The following is a 17,558-nucleotide window of genomic DNA, read 5'->3' on the forward strand; positions in this document are numbered from 1 at the left end:
GAGGTAATTACATGTCCTGGGGGACACTGTGCACACCTTCCCAAGGTCAGCTGACATGAGCTTTTGCTTAGTTAGCAGACTCCACTGACTGACGGTGGAGCTCATTTTCTGACATTTTGGCCCTAATTTTTTTCCTTGTATGTATGTATGTATGTATGTAATCACTACACCCAACATGGGGCTCAAACTCATGACCCTGAGATCAAGAGTCACATGCTCTTGGGGCGCCTGGGTGGCTCAGTCAGTTGAGCATCCAACTCTGGATTTCGGCTCAGGTCACGATTCTAGGGTCATGGGATTGACCCCTGCATTGGGCTCCATGCTGAGCGTGGGGCCTGCTTGGGATTCTCTCTCTCTCTCTCTCTCTCTCTCTCTCTCTCTCTCTGCCCCTCCCCTGCTCACATGCTCTCTCTAAAATGAGATTAGATTAGATTTTATTTTATTTTTGATTAGATTAGATTTTAAATTAAATTTAAAAAGAGTCACATGCTCTTCTGACTGAGTCAGGCCAGGCACCACTGGCTCTAATTGAACAGAGATCAAGGAACTGTGTTTGAAGGGATCCTCTGAATTAAAGCCCACCCATTCCCTCTCTCATGAAAGAAGCACAACAGAACAAAGGATCTTATGTTGGTCAGAATCGAATGTTCGGAGAATGCAGCCAATTAAAAATGCTCTCTCTACCCCAAATTCTGCCTCCTTTTGGATCTTGCTTTCTTCATTTTGGTTTATGCAAACTATCCATGGGTCTTTGGCCAGTGGCCTAAGCAGAGCCTGGACACAGGTGCCCACGGTAAGGACACAGCCCTGCCCTCAGGTTCTCCTGCACACAAGTGGGTAGGAGACTGGGCTGTGGGGACTGCCCCACCTCAGGTGGTGCTGCAGGGTGAGTGGGAGGCTGGGACTGTGGCCATGCCAGTAAGGAGGGACTCAGCTCCCTCGGGGCCAGGCCTAAGCAGAAGAGCTCAGCCTTCAAGAGACTCTGGAACCTTAGCTAAACTATGCCCATTTTTCAAATGCATGTCTATTCAATGTACTCTTTGAGCTTAGCCGGTACAAAGTTGCTTTAAACTTGAAATGGAAATTCTCATTCTATTTACTTAGCACCTCCATGCACCAGCCCACAATTCTAGGTCTGTGGCTTCGTGGAGTTTACTTTTTTTTTTAATTCGAATTCCAGTATAGTTAGCACACAGTGTTAGATTATTTTCAGGTGTACGATATAGTGATTCCACACTTCCATGCAGCAGCCAGTGCTCATCACAAGTGCACATGGAGTTTACAATTTCTTTTAAATAATTAATTTATTTATTTTGAGAGAGAGAGAGAAAGAGTGGCAGAGAGACAGGGAGAGAGAGGATCCCAAGCAGGCTCCCTGTCGAACCCACAAACTGTAAGATCATGATCTGAGCTGAAATCAAGAGTTGGACACTTAACCGACTGAGATACCCAGAAGCCCCAGAGTTTACATTTTCATAAATGTTTCTTTCTGCCTGTGGCCCAGAGCCGTGGTGCCATATGTGTGTAGTCTCTGCCAGTGGCCACTTTCAGATGGGGTCAGCACTTACCCGCAGACTTGCAGCTTCTGTGGTCCTCACGGTCTTGGACACGGCCCGGAGGAGCTGTTGAGCATTTTCCAGCAGGAGCTCTTCAGAGGACCTGCTTCTTGCCAGAGAGGCCTTTACACTTGAGAGTTTACAGGAAGAAAGCAGACAATGTTACACCAGGGAAGAGATGCCGTCTCAAATAAATACTGGAAGGTTCTACAATGTGAGACTCCTCCAGAACGCTGGGATGCATTTACAGTGACTACTCTGGGGGAAAAAAAAATGTTCCGAAGGCAAATGTAACATTTTTAAAATAAAATTTATGTTTTAGTACTAAGAAAGTATGAATTGGACAGTATCTACAAATTAACAAGAAGTATGTTTTTAAAGAAAATAACTGAAGAGACGTGGCAGAACAAATGCCAACATCCGTGTATGAGAAAGGCAACAAGAAATTTTGCATACAATTGTACTCAGGACTTAATAGTTCTCAGGGTGCCAGGGTGGCTCAGTTGGTTAAGTGTCCGACTTCAGCTCAGGTCATGGTCTCATGGTTGGTTCCTGAGTTTGAGCCCCACATCAGGCTCTGTGCTGACAGCTGGGAGCCTGGAGACTCCTTCAGATTCTGTGTCTCCCTCTTTCTCTGCCCCTCCCCTGCTCATGCTCTGTCTCTGTCTCTGTCTCTCTAAATAAGTAAACATTAAAAATTAAAAAAAAAAAAAAAAAAAAAAAAAAAGAAACCATTCTACTCAAAGATCAGACCGGTACCTCCTAATTAAATTATACACCTCAATGATATTTGTTTTATAGTGAATGTAACTGGATTTAGTTATACAAGTTGTTTCCTACAAAGGTAAATAAAGATGTTGTGAAATTCACCTCCTTTAAAGGATTGAGAGCTTGATAAATATACCTGTATTAATCATGTCTTTTTATTTTCTGTATTTCTGATGCGTTGACATTTTAGGACCTTACTGACATTGGAAAGACCACCCCTGTGGCGTTAGCCGCTTCTTAGAGAGTCAGTAAACGACTCCTGGCACTTATACCTACAAACTAGCCAGTGCAAAGTCCTGTCTTGAATACCTCCTTTGTGGAGCTCTTACCCTTGGGGCCATAGCCCTGCCCCAGGGCTAGGTACCAGACAACTAGAGATAATCTCCATACTCCAGGGCTCATTGAAAATATTCAATCCAGTCTATCGGAAATCTGTTTGCCTGCTTCCCCTGCCATGCCCATTCTTTCCCACGAAAACTCCAGTAAAGGCTCTCGTCAGGTTTCCCCTTTGCTCCCTCTGCTTTTTGACCAACTCTGGCACTTTCCTGTGTGGTCCTGTATGGCATGCTATGCCTCCTGTTCCTGGGAATCTTCTTCCTCTAAGAAAGTCCTTTCCACATTTGCAGGTGTTACCATACCTGATTGAAACAAATCCCAGGTACCCTTATAACATGACCCATAACTGAAATGCTAACATTAACTGCAGTTCCTGTGTCCTAAGCAGTAAAGTTTGAGTAGCTATCCTTGAGATGATTATATACCTGAAATATTATTTCCTAGAGAAGAGTAGCCACATTTTATTTTTATATAATTATTTAAAAAATTTATATACCCTGGTCTTAGCAATGTTATCTTTATGCCTCACAGTGACTGATAATAGTTTTAGCTATCAAGCTTTCCCATAATATAAGAATATTACAAATACAGGAGGTACCTGGATGGCTCAGTCAATTGAGCATCTGACTCTTGGTTTTGATGATCTCATGGTTCGGGGGTTTGAGTGTCAGGCCCAGTGTCAGGCTCTGGGTTGACAGCATGGAACCTGCTTGGGATTTTCTCCCTCCCTCCCTCTCTCTCTCTCTGCCCTCTTCCCCCCAAAATAAATAAATAAACTTAAAAAAAGAATAATGGGGCACCTGGGTGGCTCAGTCGGTTAAGTGTCCGACTTCAGCTCAGGTTATGATCTCATGGCTCGTGAGTTCGAGTCCCATATCAGGCTCTGTGCTGACAGCTCAGAGCATGGAGCCTGCTTCAGATTCTCTCTCTCTCTCTCTCTCTCTCTCTCTGCCCATCCCCCACTCACACTCTGTCTCTCACTATCTCCCAAAAATGAATAAATGTTAAAAAATAAAAAATTAAAAAAAAGAATATTATGAATACAAGTTTGTTACTGACAAATGTGCCAATGCAGGTATCAGGAGACTCAGGGTGAAATGAAACCATTCCATGCTGCCATTATGATGTTCTATATTACCAACACAAAAGCTGTTATAAGGAGACAATTAATAAAAACTGCTCAACTCCAAAGTCTGAGCACATTAAGTGAATAAATCTTAATGTAAGCCGTGTACTGGTATAGTTTTTCTTAGGCCGATTACATTCATGGTGCTTTCACTTTGTAATTAATGTATTTTTAGATAACTGATTTTTTTGGTTAAATATGCCTAGTATAAAAACAAATAAAAGAACTAATGGTCAAAATTTAACTGTGGTTATAAAGTAGAGATCAGGCATTTACGTTTGCAGATGAAACTCTGATGTGATGTGAGGGCGTAGGACCGCTGGAGCAGGCGCACAGCACTGTGAAGCAAGGGGAGCCTTGAAGGGGAACAGAAGTCCTGATGTATTTGGGTTTTAAACATCCCTTATGGTTACTTTATGTTCACACCTCCTCAGGAACTAGTTTTCCATGTTCAATCTTTTTTTTCCTTTCTTATGTATATTACCAGATCTAATATTTTTGAGATAAAGGGAGAAATGACAGTGGCTAAAAATGTATTTTTTTGTCCTCTGTAATACTTCCCTATATTTTCAACATTTGTTTAGTACCCTCAACATAAATGTAGGCTCCTGAAGGAAATATTTTTAAAAGTATACACAAAGAAAAAGAAAAAGAACTGCCTAAGCCCTCCCTCTGGCTCTTGAGAAAGCAGAGCACAGCAGTCACAACCAAAACCGTTCCCTACCTGGAGATGATGCGGAGCTGGCTGCTCATTGTTTGAATCTGGTCTACCACACACAAAAGCTCCTGGGAACATCTTTGATCTATGCAGTTCTTGGCGATGATGCGGATAAGCCTGGCGAAGTTTTGTCCAGAAGTCGCGATTTTCCTAGCAGAGGTAATGAGCTGATCTTTGGTCTGTATCAAAGAGATGAAAGTCAGAAGTAGGTAAAGCCCTCACAGGTTTTCCAGAAGAAATCAGCGGCAAATCGTAAAGCATCCCAAACTTGCCTAGCACAATGTACTTCAGCCCCAGAGCGAACGTGTCTTAGCTTGGTCTAAAACCATAAGCTCTCGAACCTCCTCCACAGACTTCAAGACCAGCCACTCAGATGCTTACTCTCCTGAAAGCCAGCAGAATGAAGACGTCCACGCCCTTGCTTCTGTGGGGGAACTGCTGAAGGGAAAGCAGCCCAGCCTCCTGTTCGTGATCTAGCCCTTTTCCCATGGGGGCTGTGGCCTGCACTGGCTCAGGGTTAGTTTTCAGCAGGCCTAGGGCAGAAATGGGGCCCCTAAGAAGGTCCAGGTATGGGGAACATCCAGGTTGAAGGTGATCTTGGCTGCAACAAAGGTGCAAAGGTACATGTAGACTACAGCTACACGCACAGCTTCTTAGATGGGAAGTGATCCTTAATGGGTGACAGAAAACAGCGCCTTTTATCCAAATAAAATCTTAAACATAATGGTGTATGTTGAGGCAACTAATATAGATAAAAGACAGACACAGACAAGCTCTTTGCGTCCACTCGCTCTCTCAATGTGCTAAGTGTGGGTTTGATGGCCTGATTTCAGAATCACTGGTCTTTAGGATGAGAATGAAAAAGAATAATAAAAGAATCTGGTAGGGAAGGGTGAGAGACACCCCCCCCCCCCCAGGCTGGACAATGACTAAGGAATGCCTTTGTTCTCTGCTGGCCCACAGAAGATGTTCCACAAGTATTTGTTGAGCAAACGAAGATGTGAGCTGCCATGAAACTGTTGTGGCAAGTCTGCCATGAGATCACCTCCATGTGGGAAGGGCAAGGGCTCCCCTGAAGAGGTCTCAGAGATGCGAGTAACCACATGAGAGTAAGCGTATGCAGACCTCCACCATGAAAGGAAGTGTTTACCTTTTCTGTCTCTCCAAGGGACCCCGTCTTCCAATTTTCCCACCTCCCTCCTCATCTCCTCCAGCTCTGAGCTGAAGAGCTGCTGGCATGGTGGGTTCTAGATTAATGTCATGGGATCTGACGTTCTGCTTCAGGAAACCTTACGTCCCCCACCCCTGTGCTGCCAGTTTCCCCCTCACCAGCTATTTTATTTATTTATTTATTTATTTATTAATTAAAAAAAAATTTTTTTTAACATTTATTTATTTTTGAGACAGAGAGACACAGCATGAACGGGGGAGGGGCAGAGAGAGAGGGAGACACAGAATCAGAAGCAGGCTCCAGGCATTGAGCCATCAGCCCAGAGCCCAATGCGGGGCTCGAACCCACGGACCGCGAGATCGTGACCCGGGCTGAAGTCGGACGCCTAACCGACTGAGCCACCCAGGCGCCCCTCACCAGCTATTTTAAATTCTTTTCTCTGTTTGACTTTGGTTGTTAAAATCTGGGAGGTATTAACATTGAGATTTGGGAGGTTTGTGGGAGAATTCTGCAGAGGCACTTCATCTTACCAGGCACTAGCCTCACTGTTAAAAATTATCATTTGAGGTGCCAGATGGCTCAGTCAGTTAAGTGGCCGACTCTTGATTTCAGCTCAGGTCATGATCTCACGGTTTGTGAGATGAGCCCTGTCACTGTCAGTGCAGAGCCTGCTTGGGATTCCCTCTCTCCCTCTCTTCCTGCCCTTCCCCCACTTATGCTCACTCGAAACAAACATTTTAAAATTATCATTTGATTTTTCTTTTGGCATTTCCCCTTATGTGTGCATTTCCCCAGGGAACACTCCATGGGGGAGAGGATTAGTATATTCCTGGGCCCTCAGCCACACAGCACCACCAGCACCCAAGTCCTATATAAATTAGAATACCTGAGATGTTTGGAAAGAAAATGGGAGTCGCAGGAAGTAACCACTGCCCGTTGTGATGTAACGACCCTGTGAGAAAGGGACTGTTTCAACTGGGCAGGGCAATGAAAGGTCTGGGCCTTGGGTGTGGTGGCTGCTGGGTTTGAATCAGGAAGAGGACTAAAGAGAGTTAGAACGGCCACACAGCACTGCAGGTGGTCTCCAAAAGCCAGTGGAAAGCCACCCCCTCCCCCTCTAGGCTGCGCAGGCCCTGAATGGCTATCCATCAGGAGGGTGCCGCTCTGTTATTTCCATTTGGGGGAGTTTTTAAGAATCTAAATAGCTCCCTTCAGCTCATCCTTCTGGGGATATGAATGAGTCCTTGGTTTTACTGAATTGCAGTTTCCGGCAAATTACCTTCCCTGGTGCCGTAAGACCAAGATTTAGTGACTGAGCACAAAAGAAAGGGAGAAAGAGAAGTGAACTCTAGGACACACCCAGACAGAGGAAGAAGACAGCACATTAGAATGCTACAATCCCACTAGTCCACAGTGTGGTCTTTCTTTTCTGGGAGCTGCCCTGCCTGGCCTGGCCCACCTCCTGCAGGGCAGCAGTCGGGGGCTTCTCTTCCCCCAGGGTACCCAGCCCTGCCACCACGGCTGCCCGCTGAAGGCCAAGTACCAAGACGGGTCCTCTCCTCCTCAGACTCTGAGCCATCAGGAGCACCTCTGTAGCCATCTCGCGGGTAATCTGGATGATCCTGCTCCCCCCTTCCACGCCGCCATCCTCCGGGAGCAGCTGGTCCGGCTCAGGGCCCAGCCAGGCCAGTGGGCCTGTGGAGCCAGGTGCTGGGCTGTGCGGCTGCTCCTGCCAAAGGACAGGGTACAGCTAATGAGACTCCAGATGCTCAGGCCTTGAAACTCCTGTGCTGCTATCAAGGGCCCTCTCGCCACTTTTTGAAGAAGGGTGGGCGGAGTGCCTGTGTGGCCCAGTCGGTTAAACGTCAGACTTCAGCTCAGGTCATGATCCCATGGTTCGTGAGTTCAAGACCCAAATCGGGCTCCCTGCTGTCAGCGCAGAGCCCACTTCAGATCCTCTGTCCCCATCTCTCGGCCCCTCCCCCACTCATGCAGTCTCTCAAAAATAAATAAACATTAAAAAAAAGAAGAGTGGGAGTCAAGAGGTCCCTCCCATCCTGCTGATTCCCCACATGCTGGCAGCTCCAGGCAGTTTACTCCATGTGGGTAGGGAAACAGTGAATCCCTATTCCTCCAGGCTCTGTTCATCCAGAAACCTGGCATGCTGGGATCCCAGTACGGTTCAAATACCACCTGTTCTCTCCTTCTGTCAAGTTTTAGGCCTTACATGGGAGAATTTACAGCTTCTTGAGGAAATGCAGGAATCCTTGAATGTTCTAACTTTGGGACCCAGACACTTTCTCACCAATCATTCTACATGAAAGCACTTTACAGTTTTGATATGAATACTTAGGAATTCTCTCCCATGGACTTCCTTGTTAATTTTCTAGTGAGAAAGAGAGCTACCGCTGGCACCCAGAAGTGGGCAGGGCATTCAGCACTAGGCCTGGTGATTTTTTTATTGGACCCTTCGTGGAGCCTCCCCTAAGCCTTTTCCAGACTCTGGAATTGAGACAAGTTGTTCTGGCTTGGAGGCAAATCCAATAGCAGAGGATCAAGAGTGGCCTTGATTTCTCTCTGCCTCGTCTGTCAGATCCTGAGCTCCTTAGGGCAAGGGCTGTGCCCTGGGTGCGGGTGGGAAGGGAAAAGGGTGGGAGGGACCTCGAGCCTGCCCCCAGCCCTGCTTTTTCTCCAGTCCCCCAGTGCAGCATACTAATGCCTCAGAAGGGATATAACTGTTAGGTGTCACTGTTGGAAAGGTGTGAAGTCTTGAACATGATAATAAATTCTATCGAAATTGGGAGATACAAGTTCTGAGCCTGATGCAGGCCCCACAAGCAAGATCCTGACCTGAGCCGAAGTCAGAGGCTCGACACACTGAGCCACCCAGACGCCCCTCTGTGCTTGTGCGTATTGAGGCGTCATCTGGCTTCGCTATCCTTTCTTGTTGCTTCTTCAATTTAATAATTCCCTGCCTCTTCAAAACTGTTCATCAGCCTTCTGTTAGGCGGGTTGGGAATCTGAGGCAAGAGGCCTTAGGCTGTAGGGAAAAAGGCACTGTGTCTGCTCTCCTCCCAACTACTTTGGGAAGAGGGTCCCCTCTCATAGTAATGACACTTCAGGGAGAAAAAGGAAGAGTAAGGGGGTGGGGGCACATGGTCTGATGGGCTTTGTGTTGGGAGAAGGCCCAGGGAAGGGTTTGGGAGGGTCCATGCAGCCAAGCATGAGGTCATGGAGGGGACAGATCGAGTGGTGAATAAAATGCTGGGCTGAGCACGCTTGCTAGGGAATTTCTTGGGCACTGCCAACCTACTTTGGTGATAGCCGGTATAAGTAAATCAGATGTTTGGGCTCCACAATGGCTGACTGTCCTGTCTGGTGCCTTAGAAGGAAATGACTATGTGTGGAAGGTGTTCAACAGACCCAGCGCCCTTCTAATAAATCTTTCTTTTTGCCTGCACTGCTTCCTGCTGGATCCCCGCCATTTGCAAACAAAAGAACCCTGATTGGGACAGGGAGGTAACATCACACTGGTGCAGGCAGCATGAAGCAGCCTGACCCACAGGAGAGGTACTGTCGGTCACAGCAAAGGGGGACCATTTCCAGTTGGGCCAACGGGGAAAAACTTCACATAGGTCAGTAATTATAGCCACTACTTAGAGGACCCTTCCTATGTGCCAGACAAGTGCGAGTATTTTACATGGAAGCTTTTATTTACTCTCTGTCAGAAGAGTATCAATATTCCCATTTTCTAGACTAGAATCTTGAAGGCCAACGTAGCTAAGAAGCTTCACTGAGGTCTCAGAGCTAGGAAATGCCAGAGGCAGGCACAGCCCAGGCAGTCTGATTCCTGATCTCAGGCTCTCAAAGGCTGTACTGTGCTGCCTGCCAGATGTGAATTACACACGTGGGCACCAAGACAGCTTTTTCTGGAACTTGGCAGTGGCCTTTGGTTACTAGAAAGAGGGCGGTGGTGGGGGAGAAGGAAAGATGCTGGCAGTCCTACCGTGTCCAGGTCTGCTGCAATTGTCCCAGTGACGTCTGGGTCCACAGTGCAGGCCCCCCCTGAGTTCCCTGGGGTGTCTTTTGGGGCAGCACCCTGAGAATCCACACTGCCCACTGCAACAGCTCCTGAGGCACCCTCCTCACAGTGGAGCTGGGGCTGGGCAGAGGCCTGTTCATCCCTGGGCTTCATCACTGCCGTCTCATCAATGGGCTTCAGGCACTGGGCCAAGAGTGCCCAGGCCTTGGTGTGACCACCTTTCCAGGCCTGGAGCTGGGCCATGGCATGATGGGCTTTGGCTGCCCACTCCCACTGAAGCCAGTCCAGGGTGTGCATTCTCCACTCCTCTGAGTGTTCTTGGAGCACTGGGACCCTCTGGGCCACCTCCTGGGTGAGGACAAAAATGCTCTCCAGAGCCCTAAGAAGGCCCTCCTGGCAGGGCCCAGACTCTTGACTTCCTGCCACAATTCCCTGTGCAGCTTGGATACCAGACACCATTCTTTCCAGAGAGCTTTCTGGCCTGGCCTGAGGTTCTTTACAGACAGAGAGCCTTGGATAGAAGGCATCTTGGAAGACATGTTCATAGTCTGCGTTGATGATGCTGAGGTGGCCAGTGAGGGCCTTGGCTTGAAAGGAGAGCTCCAAGCAGAGGAGTTCAAAGCGTGTGGACAGACTGGGAGATGGTTTGGGGGAGGAGGCCAGGATCTGTGCCACATCCAGCAGAGCATCTGTGAGCACATGGATTTCCCTGCACAAAAATGAGACCTCACATTTTATCTGCACGTCCCCACACAGGAGGCCAGACAGCCTGGCAGCCTCTAGTAGCCTCTGAGAAACAGCTGCTGCCTGGGCCAACTCTTCCTGCAGTCCCTGCTGGTCCTTCACGGCCCGCCGCAGGGGCAGTAAGAACAGGCCTTGTCTCCTGCTGAGTCTCTCCATGCACTGGAGCAGGTCTTGGACAGCCACTGACCATCGAAGGCACCCATCCTCAAAGCTCTCATCCCATGACATAGGGGCTTGGAGGCTATCGAAAACCAGAACCTTGTCCAACAGCTGTTTAGCATGGGTCTCCACCTCCTCCAATCTGCCTTGCATTTGTAAAAGTGCTTCTGGATGCCCAGCTGAGTCAGGGTCCTTCTTACCCCAATCCACAGGCTCACTTTTGGCTGCTAGTTGAACCATTGAGGCCAAATTCTGCTGCAGCTCCATGAACACTGCCATGTTCCCTAGAAGATCACCTGCTGCGTTGTGACAAAAGAGCTGTTGACACAGAGGGTACCAGTCACCAGCCCTGGCTACCAAGCCCTGCCCGGTTTCCCTGGGTCTCCCAGACAGCTGGAGAGCCACTTCCGGAAGCCCACCGGTTCTAGCAGTCGTGCAAGGTTCTATCTCTGTTCCTAGGTCAACAATAGAAGGTGTTAGTGTTGGGATTTCTTGGAGTCCAGGCATCCCCTCTGACCCCAGCGGTCCCTCCCCAGCCAAGGCCTCTTGAGCTGCATCCACAGCAGCGTTTTGTTCCTGCAGGTTGGTGCTAGCTGTGGTCACTGCCTGGTGGCTCTGGCTCTCTACAGCAACGATGAATTTGCTGACGGCTGGTAGTGGAGGGTCCCCACTCTGTAGATGCATGTCAGGAATCAAAGGGTGGGAAAGATTGTTCCTCAGTGGATAGGAGATGCCTGAATTGCTTTCCCCCAACCCAGGTTCTCCCTGGTGTTCCAGTGCAGGAGTTGTGGTGTCCTGGAGGCTGGGGAGAATAAAATAAGGTTGTTCCTTAGCAGTGTCAAACCTTTGGACTTGGTCCCGAAGCGGGCTGAGGATATCTGGGTGGTTAGTCCCATCCAGCCCTTCTTGGATGCTCTGGGCTGAACAAATCAGATGTTTTGCCATGGTTAAAAATACCTCTGTGCCCTGAGCACTATGCCCACCCAAACAGCACTCAGCAGCTGCACTCAGGAACAGGGAAGACTGCTCCAGCTGCTGGATCAAGACTCTCAGGCCATTCCGGAAAATGGGATCTCGATCTTGGTCCACATACCTGCTCATCACCTGCACTATGTGAGTGGCCCGACCCTGTAAATATGCCACAAGTTGGGGAAAGTCTCTGGAATCTCCCTTTCTCAAAGCCCATCTAAAGAAGTCCAAGTGCTTGGTCATTTCTTGAATGGACACACTCAGGAACTCAGGAATATTGAGAACATCATCAAAACATGCCAACAGGCCTTCAGATGCCCTGGTCCATGCCTGAAGCAGGGCCTGCAAGGCAGCTGGGCTCCAGTCCAGACCAGATCCTTGGGGACTTTGTGAGAAAAGTTGCTGCACTCTGACCACAAGCCCCCAAAGGCCTGCCATGGTGACCTCCATGTCTTTGCCAGTTTGTTGTCGAGGGCAGCAAACCAAGACCAAGTGAGCCACTCTGAGCATCTGCTTGGCCTGGTCACGGAAAGCAGCAAGGAAAAGCTGGAGATTCTTTGGCAAGGCCTGGCCATCACACGGGGAGCTGACTGGGCGAGTGGCCAAGGCGGCCTGGACCAGTCGTTGAAGAGGGCTTTGCGTGTCAGTGAACGTGTCCAGGATCTGGTGCAGCAGCCCAGAGCGGACTCCTTGGTACAGAGCCTCAGTGGCGGCCTGCAGCTCCGCACACTTCTGCCCGGGTTCCAGGCTCCCGAAGGCCCGGCCTTCTCCCGGATGCCTGTCGATCCGACCCAGGCGCCCGGCGCTCCGCAGCTCCAGCAGCTGGCCGCAGCGGGCCACCAGGCGCAGCCTCTCTGGCGGTGCGGAGCAGGCGGCCAGACGCATGCAGTGCCACACTATGGCCGCCAACAGGGCGTCTAGAGGGCCGCCGCGCATGCGCTCGTGCCCGGGCGCCGACAGAAGCTCGCGCAGCCGCCGCAGGCGCCAGGTGAGCGCGCCGGTCTGGGCGCTGGCCGCTGGGGCCGCGGCGCTGGGCTCCAGCTGCGCTAGCAGCTCGCCTAGGGTCTTCCTGGTCTGGGCCAGAGTGTGGCGCTGGGAAGCGGCCAGCTGCGGGTCACAAGGGCGCTGCAGGTGGCCGCGGGCGGCCTCGAGCAGCGCGGGGACACAGCCCCGCAGCAGGCGGCCGGCGTGGTCCAGGCGCTCCCCGGGCCCGTGCGCAGTCAGGCGGCCCAGGCGTAGCAGCGAGGCGGCCAGGTCCGCGAAGGGGCCGCGCAGCGAGGCCGCGTCGTCCGCGTCCTCCAGCGCGTCCAGGCAGGTCAGGCACCAACCCGCCGCCCGCACTATCTTCCTCGCCATCGCCGCGTCTTCTAGGAGCAGGACCTGTATGGGCAGCCAGGGGAAGAGAAGCTTGAAAATGCCGGCATGTTCCTGGAGCTATAGCAGAAGCAACGGCAGCTGCTTTCCCTCCCCACCCCCTCCACTCCCCCCAGCCCCCTCACCCCCTGCCACCCCCTTCACCCCATCAACCTCACCCCATGTTTTACAAACATCCCAAGGCTAAATAGTATAGAATGTCAGGGCCAAAACAAGTCATCTAGGAGCGATGTTTAAGGAAAATATTTGGCCTAACTGAAAACGTAAGGCTTCCTAAATTTGACCCACATTTAATGTGGGGTCCAACTTGGTTTTGGATTGAGTATCTCCAGGTCAGAAGAGGTACAACCAACTGTCTTATTTGGGAACCCACGTGTTACCACAAAGTGTTCAGGAAGGATTTACTATTTGGATGAGGATGATGGAGGCTGGAAAGATGGCCTGTCCAGGAAGTGACTCTGAGAATCTTTCCTAGCCTGTTTCTGCCCCTCCTGGATGGCTCTATTCATCCCCTGCAACAGAGCTGGCACCCAAACACTTCCAAGACCCTCCCTTCTTCCCCTCTGCTACTCCCATCAGCAGGTGCCAAAGCCCTATGGTTTTGCCTCTCTATGGGCTTTGTCCCCATTTCCAATCTCACTTTAATGAGGATCTGTTCAGTTGCCAACACTCCTCATCCCCCCCCACCCCACACACACCACACACAACAATAATCCACATTATGAAAGCTTTAATGATGAATGCTGATAATACTGTGATAATATTATATAGATCCTAACAGGGAACAATGCCCCAACCTAAAAGAGTTGTGCCATATGGTGGAATGTTAGGAAAATGGGGAGTCTTGGGAGGCCAACAGGCTGGTCTAGCCTCGGGAGATCCTAACAGCAGAGGTTTCACTTTGGAGCCGGGTTTGCCAAATAGGTTGAGACCTGCAGAGGTTTCAGCAAATGTTCCCCCACAGCTCCTGGCCAAGGGCAAGGTGAAAAGTGAGTCCCTCAGTGATAACTTCTTATTAGGGGGTTGATTGCCAAGTGTGGGGATGAGGTGCCACACATGGGTTTAAGACCACAGACCCTAGGGGCGCCTCAGTGGCTCAGTCAGCTAAGCATTTGACTTTGGCTCAGGTCATGAACTCGTGGTTCATGAGTTCGATCCCAGCATCGGGCTCTGTGCTGACAGCTCAGAGCCCGGAGCCTGCTTTGGATTCTGTGTCTCCTTCTCTCTCTGTTCCTTCCCAGCTCACACTCTTGTCTCTCTCTGTCTCAAAAATAAAGATTTTTAAGAAAAATATTTTTAAAAGACCCTAATTTAGTAGCTCCCCATGGCAGCTTCCACACTTAGCATTTATTAAATTGGTAATGAACTCTGTGCTGTGATCCTGCCGGAAGCTTGGGCAGAGGTCTCTCTCTGCAGGGGCATCCACTGTGGGAATGACTTGCCCCATCCATGCTTCCCAGCAATGAGCTATGTCCAACCCACCAGCTAGCCAGTCTGATATCAGCCTCACCTTTGTGGTGTCCACCAGGATCTGCTGAGCTGTAGTCACTAGCTCCTCCTGGTGGCTTTGACATCCCGGCTGAAGATGGAGCTTCTGAGCCACCAGCACGATGTTCCTCCCAGACAGGACCAGAGACTCAGCAGTAGGCCTCATTTCCTCCCAGAGCCACTCCTCCTCAGAGTCTCCTGCCAGCCTGGACAGACACATCTCTAGTCAGAATTGCCAACATACAGTGACACAAAAAAATATACCCATAAGGAAGTTATGATACATAGAATTTAGAGTACTATGAAGCCCTTAAACTGGTGACGTAGGTCTGTATTTATGGTGATAGAAGCCTCTCCAAGACATAGTGTTGAGTAAATAAAACCAAATTATAGAATGGCATGCATGGCAAGATGTGATTTGTTTTCAGTTATGTACAGATCTGCATAGAGAACTCTCTCTCTAGAAGGAAAATCATCAAACTGTGTTTTTTTTCTTGGCATGTAAAAATATGCTTAATTACTTTTTGAATTGCTCTCATTTTCTCTGCTGCTGCAATGAACATGTATAAATACTACAAAAGAAAAAAAAGCCTCTTTTTGTAAGAAAGAAATATCTAGAATGTCATTTCAATCCATGTTATCAAGAGGAGAGATTTTGCATAACACAGATGTCCACAGCAACTGTCTTCATGTGATGGAAACATTTGTCTCTCAAGAGTAATCCCCAGTCATGCAAAACAAAACAAGAAAAGTCCTCTGCTCCCTTATGATTATCCTTTGGAAAGGAGGCTGAGCTCTGTGCCTTTGGAATTGCAGGCTGAGAAGACACAGGAGTGCCAGCTGGAGTAATCACTGAGAAGCTCCTCTCAGCTTTTGGTCCCTTATCTAGTGGCAGCCAGTTTCAAAGCCCCTCATCCCAGCCAGCTCCCAACATCCCAGCTACCCTCATGTGAAATATCCCTTGAGTTCCCAGTACACAGAATCACACAAACCAAACGACCCCGCATGGCAAAATGCTGACACACCAGGGGTAAAGGGAAGAGGGAAGGAATGTATGACAGCTGCCTCCCTCCCTTACTTTACTTTTAATTCCTCTTGGAGAATTTGCACATCAGCTGCAGTGGACGTGCCCGTAAATATGACCTGCCACATCCTGGCAGCTGCTCAGTGGCAGAACTGGGACTTCCACCCATGCAGCTGGACTTCCTGGGTTTTCTCATTTCTCAATGTTAAAAGGAGGGGAGAGGGGCACCTGGGTGGCTCAGTAGGTCAAGCATCTGACTTGGGCTTGGGTCATGGTCTTGAGGTTCGTAGGTTCGAGCCCTGCATCAGGCTCTGTGCTACTGTGTGGAGCCTGCTTGGGATTCTCTCTCTCCCTCTCTCTCTCTCTGCCCCTCCCCCACTTGCACTCTGTTTCTTTCAAAATAAATAAACTTAAAAAAAAAAAAAAAAAGGAGGGGCGCCTGGGTGGCTCAGTCGGTTAAGCGGCCAGCTTCGGCTCAGGTCATGATCTCGCGGTCCGTGAGTTCGAGCCCCACGTCGGGCTCTGTGCTGACAGCTCAGAGCCTGGAGCCTGTTTCGGATTCTGTGTCTCCCTCTCTCTGACCCTCCCCCATTCATGCTCTGTCTCTCTCTGTCTCAAAAAATAAATAAACGTTAAAAAAAAAAAAAAGGACGGGAGAGAAAACTGTCAAGGATCAGGGCTGTATATGTGAAAGGAGGCTGTGGAGTCCTGTGTTAAGGCGATTCAAATGACTATGCCCTAATAGGACCTTGAGTACAGATGCTTCATACAGAGAATGTCAGCAGACACCCCATGGTGACCTGCTGGACTTCCCCACGCTCCTCCCTCTTCCTTGAGACTTGTGAGACATTCTTCTGTCCTTCCCTTGCCCCTCACTCCCATCCCTGCTTTCAGATTTGGCTGAGATATTTAATGTTATTCATTTGAAGCTACCATTGGAATTTCCCTCAGCATTGTATCTTCTCTTCCTAGAATTTTGACTATTAAGCATTCCAAGATATTGTCCTGTACAAAGGTCTTTTCTTCTTCATCTTCCCTTACCTTGAGGTCTGGTTTCTGCTTGTGGGTTAGTGTTGTTTATCCTTATTTTCCTTGATCTTCTTGGTTTTTGCAGTTGGGGTACATGGTGGTAAGAGTGACTACATCCTTGCACATCTGCACTATATACATCCTTCCTATGCTCAGGGGAGCGGAATGATAAGGGGCCATTCTATCTGACGTGACTTTCCTCTTGGCCGCCCACAGACCCGATTCCAGCACCTGCTGGCCTCCAGAGTTACAAGTGTGAAATCCAAATACCAGTCCAATTGATTTTCCTTTGTAAGTAATTCATTTTTCTTGTGTCTGAAAGCACTTAGAGTTCAGGAATTTTGACATGTTTTATGTGTATCTTTTCTCCTCAGCCTCACCAAGAACCACAGGGGAGCAGTTTTTGTGTACAGACTTGGGTCATTAATAGGCTCAGGGAAATCTTCTTCCATCATTTGTTTAATTACGTCCTCTCCTCAATATCTTCATTTTTATCCTTCTAGGAGCCCCATTATTTGCAAAATGGGTCTCCTGGATCTGTCCTCCAATTCTACTATTTTTTTTCTTTAAAAAAATTTTAAGGTTATTTATTTATTATGAGAGAGAGAGAGAGTACAAAGTGGGGAGGGTCAAAGAGAAGGAGAGACAGAATCCCAAGCAGGCTCCACACCATCAGCACCAAGCCCAATGCGGGGCCTGAAATCATGAACCTCGAGATCATGACCTGAGCTGAGGTCAAGAGTCTGACGCTTAACTGACTGTGCCACCCCTGTTTGTTGTTGTTGTTGTTGTTGTTGTTGTTGTTGTTGTTTTCATGCATGATTTCTATCTTTCTGCTTTTACTCTCTGGTTTGAATTGTATTATTGATGATCTTTCAGATCATGCTTGGAGTCATAATTATCAACATTCTCAACCTTCTGCTTTAAGCCATGAGGGTATCAGACTAAACTTCTCACCAAGAACAGTTCTAAAAGATGGATAAAGTAGTTTACTAAACCCAGAGGGCAGCAGAGACAGCCAGGACTTATTCCTGAGTAACAGGCCACGAGGCAG

The 17,558-nt window shown here is 48.9% G+C and overlaps 1 protein-coding gene across 13 annotated transcripts in view; it reads right to left on the bottom strand.

Moving 5' to 3' along the window:
- The window catches only part of LOC131484740 (uncharacterized), a 36,476-nt gene that overhangs the window by 214 nt on the left and 18,704 nt on the right, over positions 1-17,558 (bottom strand). For 11 of the 13 annotated variants that reach the window (XM_058683300.1, XM_058683309.1, XM_058683306.1 and 8 more), the window contains 5 exons: positions 14,474-14,657; positions 9,682-12,969; positions 7,219-7,404; positions 4,511-4,683; positions 1,569-1,686 (listed from right to left, as the gene is read on the bottom strand). In XM_058683300.1, coding sequence (XP_058539283.1) covers positions 1,569-1,686; positions 4,511-4,683; positions 7,219-7,404; positions 9,682-12,969; positions 14,474-14,657 — 3,949 coding nt within the window. The remainder of the gene's footprint in view (positions 1-1,568; positions 1,687-4,510; positions 4,684-7,218; positions 7,405-9,681; positions 12,970-14,473; positions 14,658-17,558) is intronic. The other 2 variants (XM_058683310.1, XM_058683311.1) reach the window with 2 other exon arrangements.

This window comes from Neofelis nebulosa, chromosome 9 (assembly GCF_028018385.1).
Source record: "Neofelis nebulosa isolate mNeoNeb1 chromosome 9, mNeoNeb1.pri, whole genome shotgun sequence".
NCBI classification, from domain to species: Eukaryota; Metazoa; Chordata; class Mammalia; order Carnivora; family Felidae; genus Neofelis; species Neofelis nebulosa.